The sequence below is a fragment of the Hyla sarda genome, chromosome 4 (assembly GCF_029499605.1).
Source record: "Hyla sarda isolate aHylSar1 chromosome 4, aHylSar1.hap1, whole genome shotgun sequence".
In the NCBI taxonomy this organism is placed as follows: Eukaryota; Metazoa; Chordata; class Amphibia; order Anura; family Hylidae; genus Hyla; species Hyla sarda.
Genome location: NC_079192.1, coordinates 177,092,791 through 177,110,158, shown reverse-complemented (window position 1 = coordinate 177,110,158; position 17,368 = coordinate 177,092,791). Strand labels below are relative to the sequence as shown.

The window sequence follows — 17,368 nt, the reverse complement described above, 5'->3', positions numbered from 1 at the left end:
TAGGTTCCATCTAAACATTCACATTAAAGTGAATGGGCTTGCAAAAAAACAAGTTTAAAAGCCACATGAAAACCCTCACCAAAAACGGCACAGCTTATTCATTGCTAATTTTGATGTGTCTAATTTTTCAGAGCCGTTTTTGCCCATGTGTACATATCTTTATTGAGTTTAAAACATGGATTCTACTTTGCTGTGACTATCCTCATTTTATTTACCTACAGGAGGACCCATGGCAGTAGAGTGAATAATAATGGCTGGCATGATGCCCCCTGTGAAGTTAAAATGGCTGGAGCACCTAAACAGCTCTTGGATAACAGAAGATAGCGAATCTATTGCTACTCGGGAAGGTGTCTCAATTTTGTATGCCAAGCTGGTCAGCAACAAAGAAGTGGTTCCACTCCCACAGCAAGTCTTATGCCTCAAGGGACCTCAGCTGCCAGATTTTGAGAGGGAGTCTTTGTCCTGTGATGAGCAGGATCACTACCTGGATGCTTTACTCAGCAGCCAGCTGGCTCTGGCCAAGGTGGTGTGTTCTGACTCTCCTTTTGCTGGTTCTCTATGGAAGAGACTCCTGGTTCTCCAAAGGGTTTTCTATGCTCTTTCTAACAAGTATCATGACAAAGGAAAAGTTAAACAACAGCAACATTCACCTGAGAATAGCTCTGGCTCTGCAGACACCCTGTCTGTTAGTGAGCGGCCACGCTCCAGTACTGACGCTCTTATCGAAATGGGGGTGAGGACTGGTCTAAGTCTTCTCTTTGCTCTACTGAGGCAGAGCTGGATGCTGCCAACTGCTGGGTCTGGTCTGAATCTCTGTAATGATGTTATACGAACAGCAATTGATGTGGTAAATTCCCTACCCCCTCTGTCACTGGCCAATGAGAGCAAAATACCACCCATGGGACTGGACTGCTTAGCCCAGGTCACCTCTTTCCTGAAAGGTGTGACTGTTCCCAATTCTGGGGCAGATACTCTGGGGAGACGCTTGGTATCAGAACTACTTCTTGGCCTTGCCTCTCAGCGCGGCTCTCTCCGCTACCTTTTAGAGTGGATAGAAATGGCGCTGGCAGCTTCTGCTTTGGTTAAGGAGGCAGACCAGAACAAAACACAACCAACACAGGAAGGCATGATCAGCTGTGACTGCTTCATTGGCATTCTTCAGCAGATGAGAAGGTCTCTAGTAAGTATCGGTGATGACCTCTTTTAAACAAAGCTTTATTTCCACTGTGGAGTTTTAGTGAAGTCTCTTTTCAATGTATTTTTGTTAATAAAATGTAACCTAGTATTTTGATGTTTTAAAGGGTTCATCGGCAGACAGAAGTCAATGGAGAGAGCCCACCAGAACAGCAGATGGCCTATGCTCTTTGTATGAAGCTGCATTGTGTCTCTTTGAGGAGGTATTGAAATAAATCTACAACTACACTGTGTGTAGTTTTTATCTTTTTTTTTTTTTTTATCTTTATCCGACCCCAGCAGTTGGAACCCCCAGCAGGTTTTTAAATGCTGGAATACCCCTTTAAAGGGTTAAATGCATGTATATTAGAAAATGGTATGGACTATAAACAAATAACTAAAAACTTTCAAGAATGTGCTGGAGCTGCATAAGGACCAAAATAATATTTGATAGCCTTAAGTTTTTTAGTTTTTTTGGTATTCAAAAATAGCTTTTTGAAAGATTGTATGCTGAACAGTATAGGAATTTTCCTAATGTTTCTCATAAGTAAACATTATGCATTTCTAATATTTAATTGTTCTTCTCCCAGTTTATGTCGCAACCTTCTATTTTGTATCCAGTCATCATCCTTGGCTTCACTCATATTTACATTTTTGTTGCCTAGGTGTGCCAGATGGCATCTGACTACTCCAGAACTTGTGCTAGTCCAGACAGTATCCAGACTGGAGAAAATCCAGTGGTATCAGAGACGTGTGAAGTATATGTATGGGGAAGTAATAGCAGCCACCAGCTTGTGGAGGGAACCCAAGAGAAGATATTACAGCCAAAGTTAGCTCCCTGTTTCTCAGATGCGCAGACAGTAAGTGTTTATCAGGATTCTGTTTGTAGTATAATAGAAGTCTCTGACCTAGTTGGGACTGAAGAAGCAGACTAATTTTTTAAAATAATTTTTGTAAGTTTTGAGTTAATACAGAGGAGAGCTCGACAGGGACTCCCCTATCTATACATCACAGGAAAAAAAAGGACTTTCTTTAACAATTGTTTTTTATAAATTTTTTAAACATAAAGAGTAAAAGTTAAATCAGCATATCGATACATCATTTAACAAAATTAACAGGAGTATAGATCACAAGTAGCACAGATTAGCACATGTAGGTGTTGCAAAGAAAGCAACATCCATATCCTGGGCTGTAATAATCCACAAGTATACGAAGGAACAGCATTTCAGATAGCAATTTACAGATAAGTACAAGCGATATATACCATGGCTATAGTACTCAACGTGTACATAGTTTTGTAGATATAAAGTAGTTGAAAGGTAAAAACATGAGTTCAACATGAAAAATTTAACACAAAGAAGCCTTGGTCAGACATTTACCATTCAGATATCCAGAGTCCCCACATCACTCCAGCAGGAAATTTATGAATATAAATAACAGGTTTATTCATTAGATCATTTACAGTGTAACATTTCAGTTCAGTTCTAAGCTTGAAAAAGCTTCTTTTTCCTTGTGAACATTTTAATGAATTAAACACCACTTCAATATATTTTCTGCTGGAGTGCTGTAGTGATTCTTTGGATATCTGTTTATATGTGTTTTTATTTTCGGCCTGTCAAGAGTTTTTGGCTTTCTTAATGTGGAGCATTACTTATCTCTTTATACAGATCGAAGCTGGACAGTACTGCACTTTTGTTATATCCACTGATGGCTCAGTGAGAGCATGTGGGAAAGGAAGTTATGGGAGACTAGGTCTCGGGGATTCTAACAACCAGTCCACCTTGAAGAAACTTACATTTGAACCTCATCGTTCTATCAAAAAGGTTTCCTCCTCCAAAGGGTCTGATGGCCATACCCTAGCATTCACCACTGAGGGAGAGGTATTCAGCTGGGGAGATGGGGACTATGGCAAGCTAGGTCATGGTAACAGCTCAACACAGAAATATCCAAAGCTTATTCAAGGGACTTTACAGGGAAAGGTAATACATTCCTCTTGCCCTGGAGTTGGGTTGTGTACTACAATGCTAATACATTCTGTACATAACTGTTTTATTTCCTCTTGTTAGGTTGTAGTATGTGTTTCTGCTGGGTACAGACACAGTGCTGCTGTCACAGAAGATGGAGAACTTTATACATGGGGAGAAGGAGATTTTGGAAGATTAGGTAACCATACCAAATAATAGAGAAACAATGGCCCTGATTTACTATTGTAAACCTGACCTGTTTTATTGGGTTGTGCGCCAGGATTTGGCGTATAGTGCCACAAATTGTGTCTGCTTCCGAGTTTACTCCAAAAAATTTAAAAACCTGACCAACTCTCCATTTTACTCAGAAACCCGAAAAAGCGGCGTGGTCACTAGGGCAAGAGGGGGCGTGTCCCCCAACATAAAAATAAATAAAAAATCCCAACTTATTTACTAAGCTTTCCACAGAAAATGTGGGGGATTTGAGCTCTGGAAAAAGCAGTTTAAAAATAAATTAAATAAATGTAGGGAAAAGTTCAAAACCTTAGTAAATAGAGTGGAAAAATACTTTGTAGGGAATTAAAACCCACAAAGAAAACTCCATTCCACTCTTAGTATATCAGGGCCAATTTTTTATTTTATAAAAAGGCCAGGCGTTCTTTTATTTCATGTATTGAAGTAAATAAGGCTCTTATTTTGATGTAATGACCACGAAGAAACAATCACCATTAAAAAAAAAGAAAAAAATAAATAAAACACTTATATTTGCACATTTTATTTTAAAGGGTACCTCTCATCAAAAAAACTTTTGATATATTATAGATTAATGTATGCAGAATAACTTTACAATTGCATGTTATTAAAAAAATATGCTTCTTTCTATTTAATTTTCAACTTTGAAGAAATGACCACTAGGGGTTTCCCTACCAGTCCTGGCAGCAAGCATTTCAGACTCATGCTGGAGTCCTAAACACTACGAGCTGCTAGTCTGCTTTGTTCACAAAGGAGAACACTCAGAGCTGCCAGCCTACTTTGTTCACAGCCCGTTTGGCTGTGAACAAAGCAGGCTGGCAGCTCTTAGTGTTTAGGACTCCAGCATGAGTCAGAAATGCTTGCTGACAGGACTGATCGGGGAAAAATACAATAGAAAGAAGCATATTTTTCATTAACATGCTATTGGAAAGTTATTCAACATTCATTAATCTAAAATATATCAAAAGTTTATTTGATGAGAGGTACCCTTTAAAGGTGTTGGCCGAGATTTAAAAAAATAAATAAAAAATAAAAAACAGAAGCCTGCTTTGGTTATTTTGGTTTGCCGAGTCCAGTGCCAGTGCTCCAATCTGTCCCAGTCTCTGTTTACTTTTCTGGATGATGTACTCTCTAGTTAGGTACCCCAGTAGGTAGATTATTCCCCCCCCCCCAATTAGGTAGATGCCCCTTAGTTAAAAATCCCCCCCCCCCCCCTTTCCAGTACACCCCATGTTGTGCCACTGCTTCTGATGGCATCCTGGATATACTTCAGTCAGCCATTGGCCCCATTAGTATTGTACACAGAATTTGATCAAGAGAGTGTAGTCCAGGGAAGTAAGCAGAGTCATTGGGGTTGACCGGATTATAGGTGCTGAGCTCAACATCGTTTGGAATCTTGAAGTATATATCTGTGCGTTTTTTTTTCCAGGTCATGGAGACAGTAATAGTCGGAACATCCCTACTTTAGTAAAGGATATCAGTAATGTTGGTGAAGTATCTTGTGGGAGCTCTCACACAATTGCCTTGTCTAAAGATGGACGAACTGTCTGGTCTTTTGGAGGAGGAGATAATGGTATGTATATGTTTGCAGCCTATAATAAAACATTTGCATTGTTGCTCTGTTCATCTGAATTGGTTTTAACATTGGTGTATGATTTTGTTTATTTATGTTAGGAAAGTTGGGCCATGGAGACACTAACAGGGTATATAAACCAAAGGTGGTGGAAGCACTGCAAGGAATGTTTACACGTAAAGTGTGCGCTGGCAGTCAGTCCTCCTTAGCGCTGACCTCAACTGGACAGGTATATCATTTACATCATCTAAATATCACCTAAATGTTATTTCACTTCTGATTTCTAGTTCGACTGTAGATCCTTTTAACATTTTCCTTTTCTTGTCTTCAGGTTTATGCATGGGGCTGTGGAGCCTGCCTGGGTTGTGGATCTTCAGAAGCAACTGCCTTGCGTCCCAAACTTATTGAAGAGCTAGCTGCCACAAGAATAGTGGACATTTCTATAGGAGACAGCCACTGTCTTGCACTTTCACATGGTACTGTGATTTATTTTAGTATCCTCAATTCTTATAACATGGTTGAAAACAGTTTGGCAGAGATATTGTATAGGTTGAAGTAAGTTTGTAGTTTCTCACTTAACATTTTTCTGTTCTCAATGCATATTAAAAATTCACTTAAAGGTGTGCTTAGTGGAAGTCAGCTTATCTTCTATCCACAGGATAGGGGATACGTGTCTGATCGTGGAGAGTCCAACCGCTGGGCCCCACTTGATCTCTTGTACGGGGGCCCAATAAGTGATCTGTACTCGGAACGCTCCAGCCCCCACCCTCAGATGGTGATTGAGCAGGCCATCACTCCCGCTTGTCTCAGAAGCAAGGGTTGCTGGGCCCCATACAGGAGATTGCAGGGGTCCCAGTGGTCGGATCCCCCATGATCAGACACTTATGCCCTATCCATAAGTTGACTTTTCCTTAGTATCCCTATAACTATATCATGGAATTACACATTAAATTTCTCTATCGGCTCCATTGGGGGACACAGACCGTGGGGTGTATGCTGCTGTCTCTAGGAGGTGTGACACTATGGTAATAAAGCGGGTATATCCCAGCAGGATATACCCGCTTTCAGACTCTGAGCTAATCAGTTTAAGCTTAGTGTCTGAAGGAGGTGGACATGATCATGAATTCTCCAGACCAGGTCTTCTGATTTTTTTGTTTTCCTAGTATAGGGACGTGTTAGTTTTTTAAAATTCCTTTTTCTTTTCTGTTTTCAGGTGGGGGCTCAGGGACTCCGGTTCCCTGTTTCCCCATTGCGAGTAAGGGGGCACAGACATTGCGTATATGCGCTGTTCACCCCCCACCCCCCCCCTCGCCAACGGTCAGCGCCTGGGTTGGTACCTCATGGGTCCGGGTCCCCCTATTTCCCTGCTCGCTTCGCTCACGCATAGCAGCCAGGCGTGATGCAGGTAACTAAAGCTGACTGAAGACTTCACTGAAGACTCCATTAGGTAAGTTCTTCTGACTGAGGTAAGTACTTCCCCCTTTTTCTCCATAGGTACGGACTTGCAACCTCTGGAGACCCCTCTTTTGGCCCACCTTTCAGGTTATGGGGCTGACTTATACTGGGGGAGCAGTGGCACCTGAGGGGGCATGTAATATATGGGGCACTTCACTTTGTGTGTGTGTGTGTTTAGTGCGACTATGTCCACAGCACCTTATATGCGGCTGTCAGCCGCGGCGCTGTTACGGGCCGTGCGCTCTCAGCGCCGGCTTGCTTTCACTTTGCCAGCAGCGCCTTATACGTGGCTGACAGCCGCGATGCTGGTACGGGCCGGGCGCTTCAGCGCCGGCTTTCTTTCTCCTGCAGTCTCTGCCGGCGTTTAGGCTGCCCTCTCTATTCCCCCGAGCACATATGCGGCTGACATGTGCGCTCGGGACAAGGAGTGGGCGCCATTACAGTTCTTCTCTGCCGGTCTATAGCTTCGCCCACAGGGCTGGGAGCTCTCAGAGGTGCGAAGCAGCCTCCAATCAGTGCCGTGGGCGCGATTTTCAGTAAGAAGGGGTCAGTTAGTTAGTGCCTTGCTTCAGGCACGCCCCTCTCTTCCTATTGGCTGGCCTGTTCCTTCACTCTAGCTGCACGGAGCGAGTTCTCCTCACTGCAGCTGACAGGGGACACAGACTAGGGTGACAAAGTTCCTGTCTTTTTCCACATTATGCCCGTACCCAGAGCTGTTCCTCCCTCTAAACAGAAACCTGGAACTTCAGTGACTTATTTTGTCTGTAAGCACTGTAATACCAAGATGTCTGGCTCTGCTGTGCCCACATGCCCTGCCTGCTCCACTGCTCCCCCAGACCCCCTGGTACCCCCTGATGCCCTTTCGGTCCCGGTGGGTTCAGCCGCTCCACCAGCCTGGGTTTCTTCACTGACCCAGTATATGGCTGACTTGACCCAAGTCTCCTGTTTGGTGGCTGAGGCCTCCCGGGAAGTGGTGTCCGCCTGCGGAAGTGGGTCTTCCCTGCACAGGACCTCTGAGAGGGCCCGCTCCTCGTCTCCACATACTTCACGCCCTCACAAGCGTACTAGGGGGTGCCTTGTCTGACTCTTCCATTGAGTCTTCAGATGGACGTGAGCGTTCCCCTCGTGGGTCCCGCCCCCCCCCCCCCCTGTCATCTGCGCACAAACGTCGCTCCTCCAGAGGACGTTCTCGGAGTCGCCGCTCTGCCACACCAGAACCGCGTACCCGGTCAGGGTTGCCCCCCCTCCAGGACTGCCTCTACTCATTCACATTCCCCTGGTGAACTGGTGGACGAGGCTTCCGAGCTGGCATCTGACTCAGAGGACCGCTCAGACTCCCTTGCAACGGTGAACTCATTGGTGACAGCCATAAGAGACACCTTTCACTTAGAGGACCCAGGATCTACGGATGTCAATCCAGGAGTATCCTTTCCTCGTGCTAAGCCAGCACCTCAAAGGTTCAGCTCTCACATTGACTTTGACGACATTCTGGAATCTGCATGGAAACATCCAGACAAGAGGTTCCCTGGAATCAAGACAATTCAAGAACGTTATCCATTTGACAAGGACTTTGTCGCTAAGGTGGTTTCCCCTCCCTCAGTGGATCCACCAATCTCCCGGATCTCTAAGGCGACTACACTGCCTCTGGCAGATGCCACTGCCTTCAAGGATCCCACGAACAACAAGGTAGAATTCCTAGCAAAGTTTGCTTCTGAAGCACCTGGCTCTTCTCTAATTCCCATCTTCGCCTTGACATGGGTATGCAAGGCCCTGTCGGAGTGGTGCCAAAAGCTCCATCAGGATATCTTAGCGGGATCCCCCCCAGAGAATCTATCTGCTCCGGCTCTCCAATGCTCTAAAGCTGGGGACTTTCTGTGCGCAACTTCCATACAGTCAGTCCGTTTTTCTGCCTTTGCTGTGGGTCACCTAGCGGCTCTCCGCCGCTCTATGTGGCTTAAAGCTTGGAATGTGGATGCCGCTTCCAAAAGGTCTCTCACTGAGCTTCCCTTTACGGGTGGCCGTCTTTTTGTCAAACGCCTTGATGAGATCATCTCTGTGGCAACGGGAGGTAAGAGTTCCTTGTTACCTCATAATAAGGCTCGCCCTACTTCCCAAAGGAAGTCCTTTTCCTTTCGGTCCTTTCGGACCTCTGGCTCCAGCAAAGGGTCCGGGCAGGCGCCTTCGCGGTACAAGAAGGCTCCCTCGTTCCGGGCACGTCCGTCTTGGAAGTCTGACTTCAACCGGTCCGGCCGTTTTGCGCCTAAATCAGGCAACCGCAAACCCACTTCTGCATGAAGTGAGGCCCCCACCCGCGGTTTCTTCTCGGGTGGGAGGTCGTCTCTTGCTTCAAGACATCTGGACCTAACACGTTCAGGACTCTTGGGTCAACGGTTACCGAATCGAATTCGCCTCCCTTCCAAGGGATCGCTTTTTTCGATCCCGGGCCCCCCGGTCTCCTCCTCTGGCGAAGCAATTTCGAGCAGCTCTCCAGTCTCTGCTTCTCCAGGGGGTTATCGTTCCCGTTCCTCTAGGGGAACGGTTTCGGGGTTTCTATTCAAATCTTTTTGTGGTCCCCAAGAAGGACTGTTCTATACGACCAATCCTAGACCTCAAGCGTCTCAACCGTCACCTTCTCATCCGCCACTTCCAAATGGAATCTCTCCGTTCGGTGGTGACGTCCCTGGAACAAGGAGAGTTCCTTTCATCGGTGGACATCATGGACGCCTACCTCCATGTACCAATATTTCCAGGCCATCATCGGTACCTCCGCTTTGCGGTTCCGGAGGGGCACTTTCAATTCGTAGCCCTCCCCTTCGGTCTAGCCACGGCTCCTCGGGTCTTTACAAAGATCCTTTCGCCAGTGATGGGCCGGTTACAGTCGAGGGGAATCTCGGTGATACCCTATCTGGACGACCTTCTCATCAAGGCTCCAACCAGAGCCCAGACTCTGGAGAATCTGGACGTCACTCTCCACACTCTGACTCGCTTCGGGTGGATGGTCAACCGGGACAAGTCAGTCCTTTATCCTACCCAGTCTCTAACCTTCCTGGGACTTCGATTCGACATGGCCTCTGCCCGAATTTGTCTTCCGCCAGACAAACATCTGGCGCTCCGGTCGGGGGTCCACTCCCTTCAGACCCAGGTATCAGTCTCCATCCGCACTTGTATGGAAGTCCTGGGTCGGATGGTGGCAACTATGGAGGCCATACCCTTTGCCCAGTTTCATTACCGCCCCCTTCAACTGGCGATTCTCTCTCGATGGAACAAGTCTCCTCTGTCCCTCGATCGTCAGATTGTTCTCCCTCGCAGGGTCCGTCAATCTCTGCTCTGGTGGCTCCACTCCCCCCTTCTTCTGCAAGGGCGGTCGTTTCTTCCCCTTCACTGGCAGGTTGTTACATCGGATGCCAGCCTGTCTGGCTGGGGCGGCGTGTTCAGGGTTTGGACAGTTCAGGGACTCTGGTCTCCCCAGGAGACCCTTCTTCCGATAAACATATTGTAATTACGGGCGATTCTTCTTTGTCTTCTTCATTGGGAGTCCAGTCTTCAGTCCCGTCCTGTCTGCGTTCAGTCGGCAACACCACGGCCGTGGCGTACATAAATCGACAGGGTGGCACTCGCAGCTCGGCAGCCATGGCCGAGGTGACCAAGATTCTCATCTGGGCGGAGAGCAAGGTTCCCGCCATTTCGGTGATTCACATTCCAGGAGTGCTCAACTGGGAAGCGGACTTCCTCAATCGGTCCTCACCCAACCCCCAGCGAGTGGTCTCTACATCCGGAGGTCTTCGCGCAGCTCTGCAACCTCTGGGGCATTCCGGACGTGTACCTCTTCGCGTCCCGGCACAATCGGAAGATCCTTCCTTTTGTGTCAAAGTCCGGGACCCTCAGGCTTTGGCCGTAGATGCCCTAGTGATTCCTTGGGCGGGGTTTGCCCTACCCTATCTGTTCCCTCCTCTTCCGCTCCTTCCCAGGGTGCTGAGGAAGCTCAAGGCAGAGGACGTCCCCGCCATTCTGATAGCTCCAGATTGGCCCCGAAGGTCGTGGTACGCCGACGTAGTCAGGCTCCTGGACGACGCTTCACTGCGCCTTCCGCTCCGCCCGGACCTGCTCTCTCAGGGTCCTCTTTGCCACCCCAATTTACAGTCGCTGCATTTGACGGCATGGCGGTTGAGACCGGGGTTTTGAGGGCCCGCGGGTTCTCTTCCCAAGTCATTCACACCATGCTCAAGGCTCGTAAGGCCTCCTCTGCAAGAATTTACCACCGTACTTGGCGGTCTTATTTTCGTTGGTGTGAAGCTCAGGACTTCTCCCCGGTAACCTTCTCGGTTCCCCGTCTTCTGTCCTTTTTGCAGTCAGGGTTGGAACTGGGGTTGTCTCTCAGTTCACTTAAAGGTCAGGTTTCTGCCCTTGCTGTTCTTTTCCAGCGGCCCCTGGCTTCTATTTCTCATGTCCGGACCTTCCTTCAAGTAGTGGCGCATGCTGTTCCTCCTTATCGGTCACCCTCTCCTCCTTGGGACTTGAATTTGGATCTGAGTGCCCTCCAGGGTGCACCCTTTGAGCCCCTTAGAGAGGTGTCTCTCCGCCTGATTTCTTGGAAAGTGGCGTTTCTTGTTGCTATCACCTCCATCCGGAGGGTGTCTGAATTGGCAGCTCTTTCCTGCCGTTCTCCGTTTCTGGTGATCCACCAGGACAAGGTTGTTTTCCGGCCAGATCCTTCCTTTTTGCCTAAGATGATCTCGGCCTTTCACCTCAATGAGGACATTGTCCTCCCGTCATTTTGTCCTGCTCCTTCTCATCCTAAGGAGTGCTTACTACACAAGCTGGATGTAGTTCGGGCTGTTCAGTCTTATCTCTCCTTCACTTTTTCTTTTCGTCAGTGTGATTCCTTTTTCGTCCTTACGGAAGGTCGTCGCAAAGGACAACCTGCTTCCAAGGCCACCATTTCTCGGTGGATTCGGTCCGTCATTTCGGAAGTCTATCGCTGTAAGGGGAAGATTCCTCCTTTCAGGGTTGTGGCTCATTCTACCCGTTCTGTTGGGGCATCCTGGGCTCTCCAGAATAGAGCCTCGACCTCGCAGATTTGCAAGGCGGCTACCTGGTCATCTTTGCACACTTTCTCGGGGTTTTACCGAGTTCATATTTTCGCATCGGCTGATGCTAGTCTGGGTCGTAAAGTGTTGCAGGCGGCAGTGGATCGGCCGTCTGCCTGACTGCTTATCTGCCAACCCAAGGAACGGCTTTGGTACGTCCCACGGTCTGCGTCCCCCAAAGGAGCCGATAGAGAAAAGGAGATTTGTGTTTACTTACCGTAAAATCTCTTTCTCGAAGGATTCATTGGGGGACACAGCTGGGGGACACAGCACCCGCCCTTTTTGGGATTTTCCTTTTGGTTCTCTGTCCGAGGGTGTGTTCAGTTATGTTTTTTTCTGCTGGTTCTCGGACAGTTTTGGGTTTTTCTTTGACCTGTTGGTCTCCTCCTATTGCTCTGGAACCTAAACTGATTAGCTCAGAGCCTGAAGGCGGGTATATCCTGCTGGGAGGAGCCGATTTTTTTAATATTATTTAAAAAAAAAAAATTTTTATTACCATAGTGTCACACCTCCTAGAGACAGCAGCATACACCCTACGGTCTGTGTCCCCCAATGGATCCTTCAAGAAAGAGATTTTAAGATAAGTAAACAAAAATCTCCTTTTTTTTGTGTGCGGGGTTGAAGTACAGCCATTTTTTTTTTTTTTTACCAGATAATGAAGTTTATGCATGGGGCAATAATTCGATGGGACAGTGTGGACAAGGAAATTCAACAGGCCCCATTACTAAACCAAAAAAAGTGAGTGGGCTGGATGGAGTGGCTATACAGCAGATCTCTGCAGGTACATCCCACAGCCTGGCATGGACGACTCTGCCTAGAGATAGGTAAGCACAAATGTTTGTTGTCTGGGATGAATACTGAGCTGCAGACTATTCAACAGTGTTATGCAATGTTCTACAGCAGCTCTGGATGGGCATTGGCAGTAGTAGACCAATAACAATGTCTCTGAAGATCCCAGGGCAACTTGAATGCAATTTACAACTCTTAAGGGGTTAACCCCTGTGTGGAAAACCATTAACTGGGGACCCCAATCTACCACCCTCTAAAATGTAATTCCTTTATTGTGCTTCTTAAAGCTAAATAATGAGTGCTCAGAGTAAAGATGAAAATGACGGTGTTGTGCGGCTTATACTTAGGTACTGCTCTCACCAGTACCAGTCATTATTGCCTAATGTGTGTTTGCTGATTGCACTGATGCGATATTGCTTTAAACAATGAATCTATCACATTCCACTTTCATCTATTTATATGATTGGCGTTCCTGCATAACCAAAACGCTACTATAACCTCCCTGACGTTTCACTGGTGTACCTGCTTTTACAAGGCCTATGAGGTTACTGGCATTAGAACGCTTCCCCCAGCCTTAAATAACTGTTTGATCTTGGACCAATGAAATGTTGCTACATGATAACACCAAGTATCACACGATCGTGACTTAGCACGTCATCCCAGCTTGCTTGGTCATCGCAAGATCGTGCTCGCCACAGTACAAAGCTTGCGCATATCACCAAATTTAGTTTGACATTTATGTTTTAACACTATTTTGACATTTTTATATGTAGTTTTAATCTTAAAAAATATTTGAGTAAACTTTACTAATTCTTTACTTTTTCTGGCTCTTATTTTCAAGCAAGTTAGAGCTGCAGAATTGTGAATTTGGCTCTTGACTTATACTACCAAGGATCAGTAAAGTGTAAATACATTGCAGAGCATACAGTGGAATGTAGAGTTTTACATTTAAAAAAAAAATAATTTTTTTACAGTGGTAAAAGTAGATTCAGATAAAATATAGGCATATGTGTTCCCTTTTATTTTTATTAAATTTTTTGTTTTTTTCATAACAATGATTGACTCATAGTGTTCTGAGCGAATCACTCTTCTGCACCCTCTCCCTTCCAGACAAGTGGTTGCATGGCATCGTCCATACTGTGTTGACCTAGAAGAGAGCACTTTCTTCCATTTGCGATCCTTCTTAGAACGATACTGTGAGAAAATTAATAGTGACGTCCCACCTTCTCCTTTCCCATCATCCAGGTATTCATCGTGTTTTAAGGGATGTTGGATTGAGAAATTTGTAATAGATATCCGCTAAAAATCTTTAGTAGTGGAAAATGTTGCTTTGATATCATTTTACATTTGAGTTTGTTTTGTCTTTATCTTTGTATTAAAGTTACTCTTTACTAGAAAAAGTCATCAAGGTTATAGTCAATACTTTATATCTTTACTGCTCACAATTTACTTATTGCCTTAGTAATAGTCAACTTTTTCACGCCTTATCACCTTATGTAATTATTGTTTCTTCTAGAGAACATCATCACTTTTTAAAGCTGTGCTTGAAAATGCTCTCAAATCATCTAGCTCTTGCTTTAGCTGGCGGGGTTGCTACCAGCATCTTGGGTCGTCAAGCTGGCCCCCTTCGCAACTTACTGTTCCGGCTAATGGATGCAAGTGTGCCAGATGAGATTCAGGAGGTAATATCTTGTAATTCATTTATCTCATAATATACATAAGTGAATCATTATAATTATTCTCTTTTGATTTATATTTATTTTTTTTAGGTTGTGATTGAGACTCTTTCAGTTGGAGCAACCATGCTGCTGCCTCCTTTACGTGAAAGGATGGAGTTGCTGCATTCCCTCTTGCCTCAGGGTCCTGATAGATGGGAAAGTCTCTCTAAGGGACAGGTATATGCATTTTCAAATACATGCAGGTTTTTGTGCTAATGTCTGCAATTAACCCTTCAGATGCTGTGATCAATACAGATCACAACATCTGCGGTAGTGCAGTGCTTCTAATGGCTGATCTAATCGCCAAGGTGGTGGATGTTGGTCCCCTCACCTGCTCATAGCATTGCACTGAACAGTAATAATCTAAGGATTTCTATAACCCCTTAAGGACTCAGCCCATTTTGGCCTTAAGGACTCAGACAATTTAATTTTTACGTTTTCATTTTTTCCTCCTCGCCTTCTAAAAATCATAACTCTTTTATATTTTCATCCACAGACTAGTATGAGGGCTTGTTTTTTGCGTGACCAGTTGTCCTTTGTAATGACATCACTCATTATATCATAAAATGTATGGCGCAACCAAAAAACACTATTTTTGTGGGGAAATTAAAACGAAAAACGCAATTTTGCTAATTTTGGAAGGTTTTGTTTTCACGCCGTACAATTTCTGGTAAAAATGACATGTGTTCTTTATTCTGAGGGTCAATACGATTAAAATGATACCCATTATTATATACTTTTATATTATTGTTGCGCTTAAAAAAAATCACAAACTTTTTAACCAAATTAGTACGTTTATAATCCCTTTATTTTGATGACCTATAACTTTTTAATTTTTCCGTATAAGCGGCGGTATGGGGGCTCATTTTTTGCGCCATGATCTGTACTTTTTTTTGATACCACATTTGCATATAAAAAACTTTTAATAAATTTTTTATAATTTTTTTTTTTATAAAATGTATTAAAAAAGTAGGAATTTTGGACTTTTTAAATTTTTTTTCGTTCACGCCGTTCACCGTACAGGATCATTAACATTTTATTTTAATAGTTCGGACATTTACGCACGCGGCGATACCAAATATGTCTATAAAAAATGTTTTTTACGCTTTTTGGGGGTAAAATAGGAAAAAACGGACGTTTTACTTTTTTATTGGGGGAGGGGATTTTTCACTTTTTTTTTACTTTTACTTTTACATTTTTTTACATTTTTTTTTACACTTGAATAGTCCCCATAGGGGACTATTCATAGCAATACCATGATTGCTAATACTGATCTGTTCTATGTATAGGACATAGAACAGATCAGTGTTTTCGGTCATCTCCTGCTCTGGTCTGCTCGATCACAGACCAGAGCAGGAGACGCCGGGAGCCACACGGAGGAAGGAGAGGGGACCTCCGTGCGGCGTTATGAATGATCGGATCCCCGCAGCAGCGCTGCGGGCGATCCGATCGTTCATTTTAATCGCGAACTGCCGCAGATGCCGGGATCTGTATTGATCCCGGCACCTGAGGGGTTAATGGCGGACGCCCGCGAGATCGCGGGCGTCGGCCATTGCCGGCGGGTCCCTGGCTGCGATCAGCAGCCGGGATCAGCCGCGCATGACACGGGCATCGCTCCGATGCCCGCGGTTATGCTTAGGACGTAAATGTACGTCCTGGTGCGTTAAGTACCACCTCACCAGGACGTACATTTACGTCCTGCGTCCTTAAGGGGATAAATAGTCCCCCATGGGACATAAAAAGTATACCAAATACGTGGGGAAAAAAAGCTACTAAAAAAGTGTTAAAAAAATTATTAATAAACAGATTTGGTATCTGTGCTTGTGTAAATGTCTGAACTATCAAAATATAATATTAAAAGGTAGAATTGCTGCTTTTTCGACACCTCACATCCCAGAGAAATGAAGAAATAAAAAGTGATCAAAAATTCACATACACAGAAATGGTACCGATAAAAACTTCAGATCAAGGCACAAAAAAAGTAAGCCCTTATACAGCCCTGTATATCTCCCATGATCAATTTATACCCAGGACTGTATCTATAACAAGGGGGAATCTTTCAGATTGTGTTTTTTTTTACTGTAAGAGCAGTGAGACTATGGAACTCTCTCCTGGAGGAGGTGGTCATTGTGAACTCGGTAAAATAGTTCCAAAGGGGTCTGGATGCATTTTTTGGAGAGTAATTCTGACTACCATATTTGGAGTCGGGAAGGAATTTTTTCATCTTAAGATTTTTTTGCCGTACTCTGGATCAACTCAGTAGGGATTCATTTGGGATATAGGTTGAACTACATGGACTCTGGTCTTTTTTCAACCTTATAATTTATGTATATGGCAAAATGAGAGTTATAGGTGTCAGAATAGAGAGATTTTAAAGCATACTATTTTTTATATAATTTTGATATGGATTTTAGAAAGCAAGGAAGAAAAAATGAAAATGCTTTGTCCTTAAGACTTAAATGGGCTGTGTCCTTAAGGGTGCTTAAAGTGTTAGTGTCATTTGTAAACCTTCTAAACATGTTGTCCTGACATTTCAAGAGCTACAGTGCGTTTCAGCTGGCTATTACAATTGCAATGGGTCTCAGGACTGAGCCTTTGACATGTCTGGAAACAAAAGTTTTTACAAATGACATAAATGCTAAATGAAAATAAACTGTTTTCTGACATTGTACGTGAGTATAAAGTTTTCACCTTCCTGTTTTTTATTTTATTTAATTTTTTTTTCCCTCAGAGAATGCAGCTAGATATCATCCTCACAAGCTTGCAGGATCATACACATGTGGCATCTTTACTGGGATACAGCTCTCCCTCTGATTCTGACAGCTCATCCTTGCCTCTTTCTTATGGATTAGGATCTGACCCTAGCTACATTTCTCAGACCAGCCATCCAGACACTCATCTGGCTGAGATCCTGATGAAGACACTTCTCCGAAACCTGGGCTTCTACACGGTGAGAACAGATGGATGCATTGTAATTATTAACATTCAGCTGGCAGAGTGGGGGAGACTAAAAACATGATGAGGGGCATTTACTAATCTTTTACTATGTAGTCTGGTTTTTACCCTGTTTTTTTCTGCTTCATTTTTGACTATGTGCGACAAATTTACTAAATTGTTGCACGGCATTAATAAATTTGGCACACAGAGGCAAAAGTGGGAAATTTACTTCATGTAGTAGAAAAAATTGTCTGTTCCTTTTTCCTGCTGTCTGAATAGGTGTGGCTGCTAGGTTTCCTTCTGGATCTTTTGTTTTTAAGTTTTTTTTTTAGCTTTTTCACCACATCTAAATAATTCAATAACTACAGTGGTCCCTCAAGTTACAATATTAATTGGTTCCAGGAAAACCATTGTAAGTTG

The 17,368-nt window shown here is 44.5% G+C and overlaps 1 protein-coding gene across 9 annotated transcripts in view; it reads left to right on the top strand.

The window, feature by feature from the left end:
• The window catches only part of HERC1 (HECT and RLD domain containing E3 ubiquitin protein ligase family member 1), a 192,823-nt gene that overhangs the window by 33,123 nt on the left and 142,332 nt on the right, over window positions 1-17,368 (top strand). For all 9 annotated transcript variants that reach the window (XM_056572873.1, XM_056572870.1, XM_056572876.1 and 6 more), the window contains 13 exons: window positions 222-1,180; window positions 1,302-1,397; window positions 1,839-2,033; window positions 2,841-3,152; window positions 3,240-3,336; window positions 4,819-4,962; window positions 5,064-5,191; window positions 5,294-5,438; window positions 12,157-12,328; window positions 13,404-13,538; window positions 13,810-13,975; window positions 14,063-14,188; window positions 16,743-16,961. In XM_056572873.1, coding sequence (XP_056428848.1) covers window positions 251-1,180; window positions 1,302-1,397; window positions 1,839-2,033; window positions 2,841-3,152; window positions 3,240-3,336; window positions 4,819-4,962; window positions 5,064-5,191; window positions 5,294-5,438; window positions 12,157-12,328; window positions 13,404-13,538; window positions 13,810-13,975; window positions 14,063-14,188; window positions 16,743-16,961 — 2,865 coding nt within the window. In that variant the 5' untranslated portion in view covers window positions 222-250. The remainder of the gene's footprint in view (window positions 1-221; window positions 1,181-1,301; window positions 1,398-1,838; window positions 2,034-2,840; window positions 3,153-3,239; window positions 3,337-4,818; window positions 4,963-5,063; window positions 5,192-5,293; window positions 5,439-12,156; window positions 12,329-13,403; window positions 13,539-13,809; window positions 13,976-14,062; window positions 14,189-16,742; window positions 16,962-17,368) is intronic.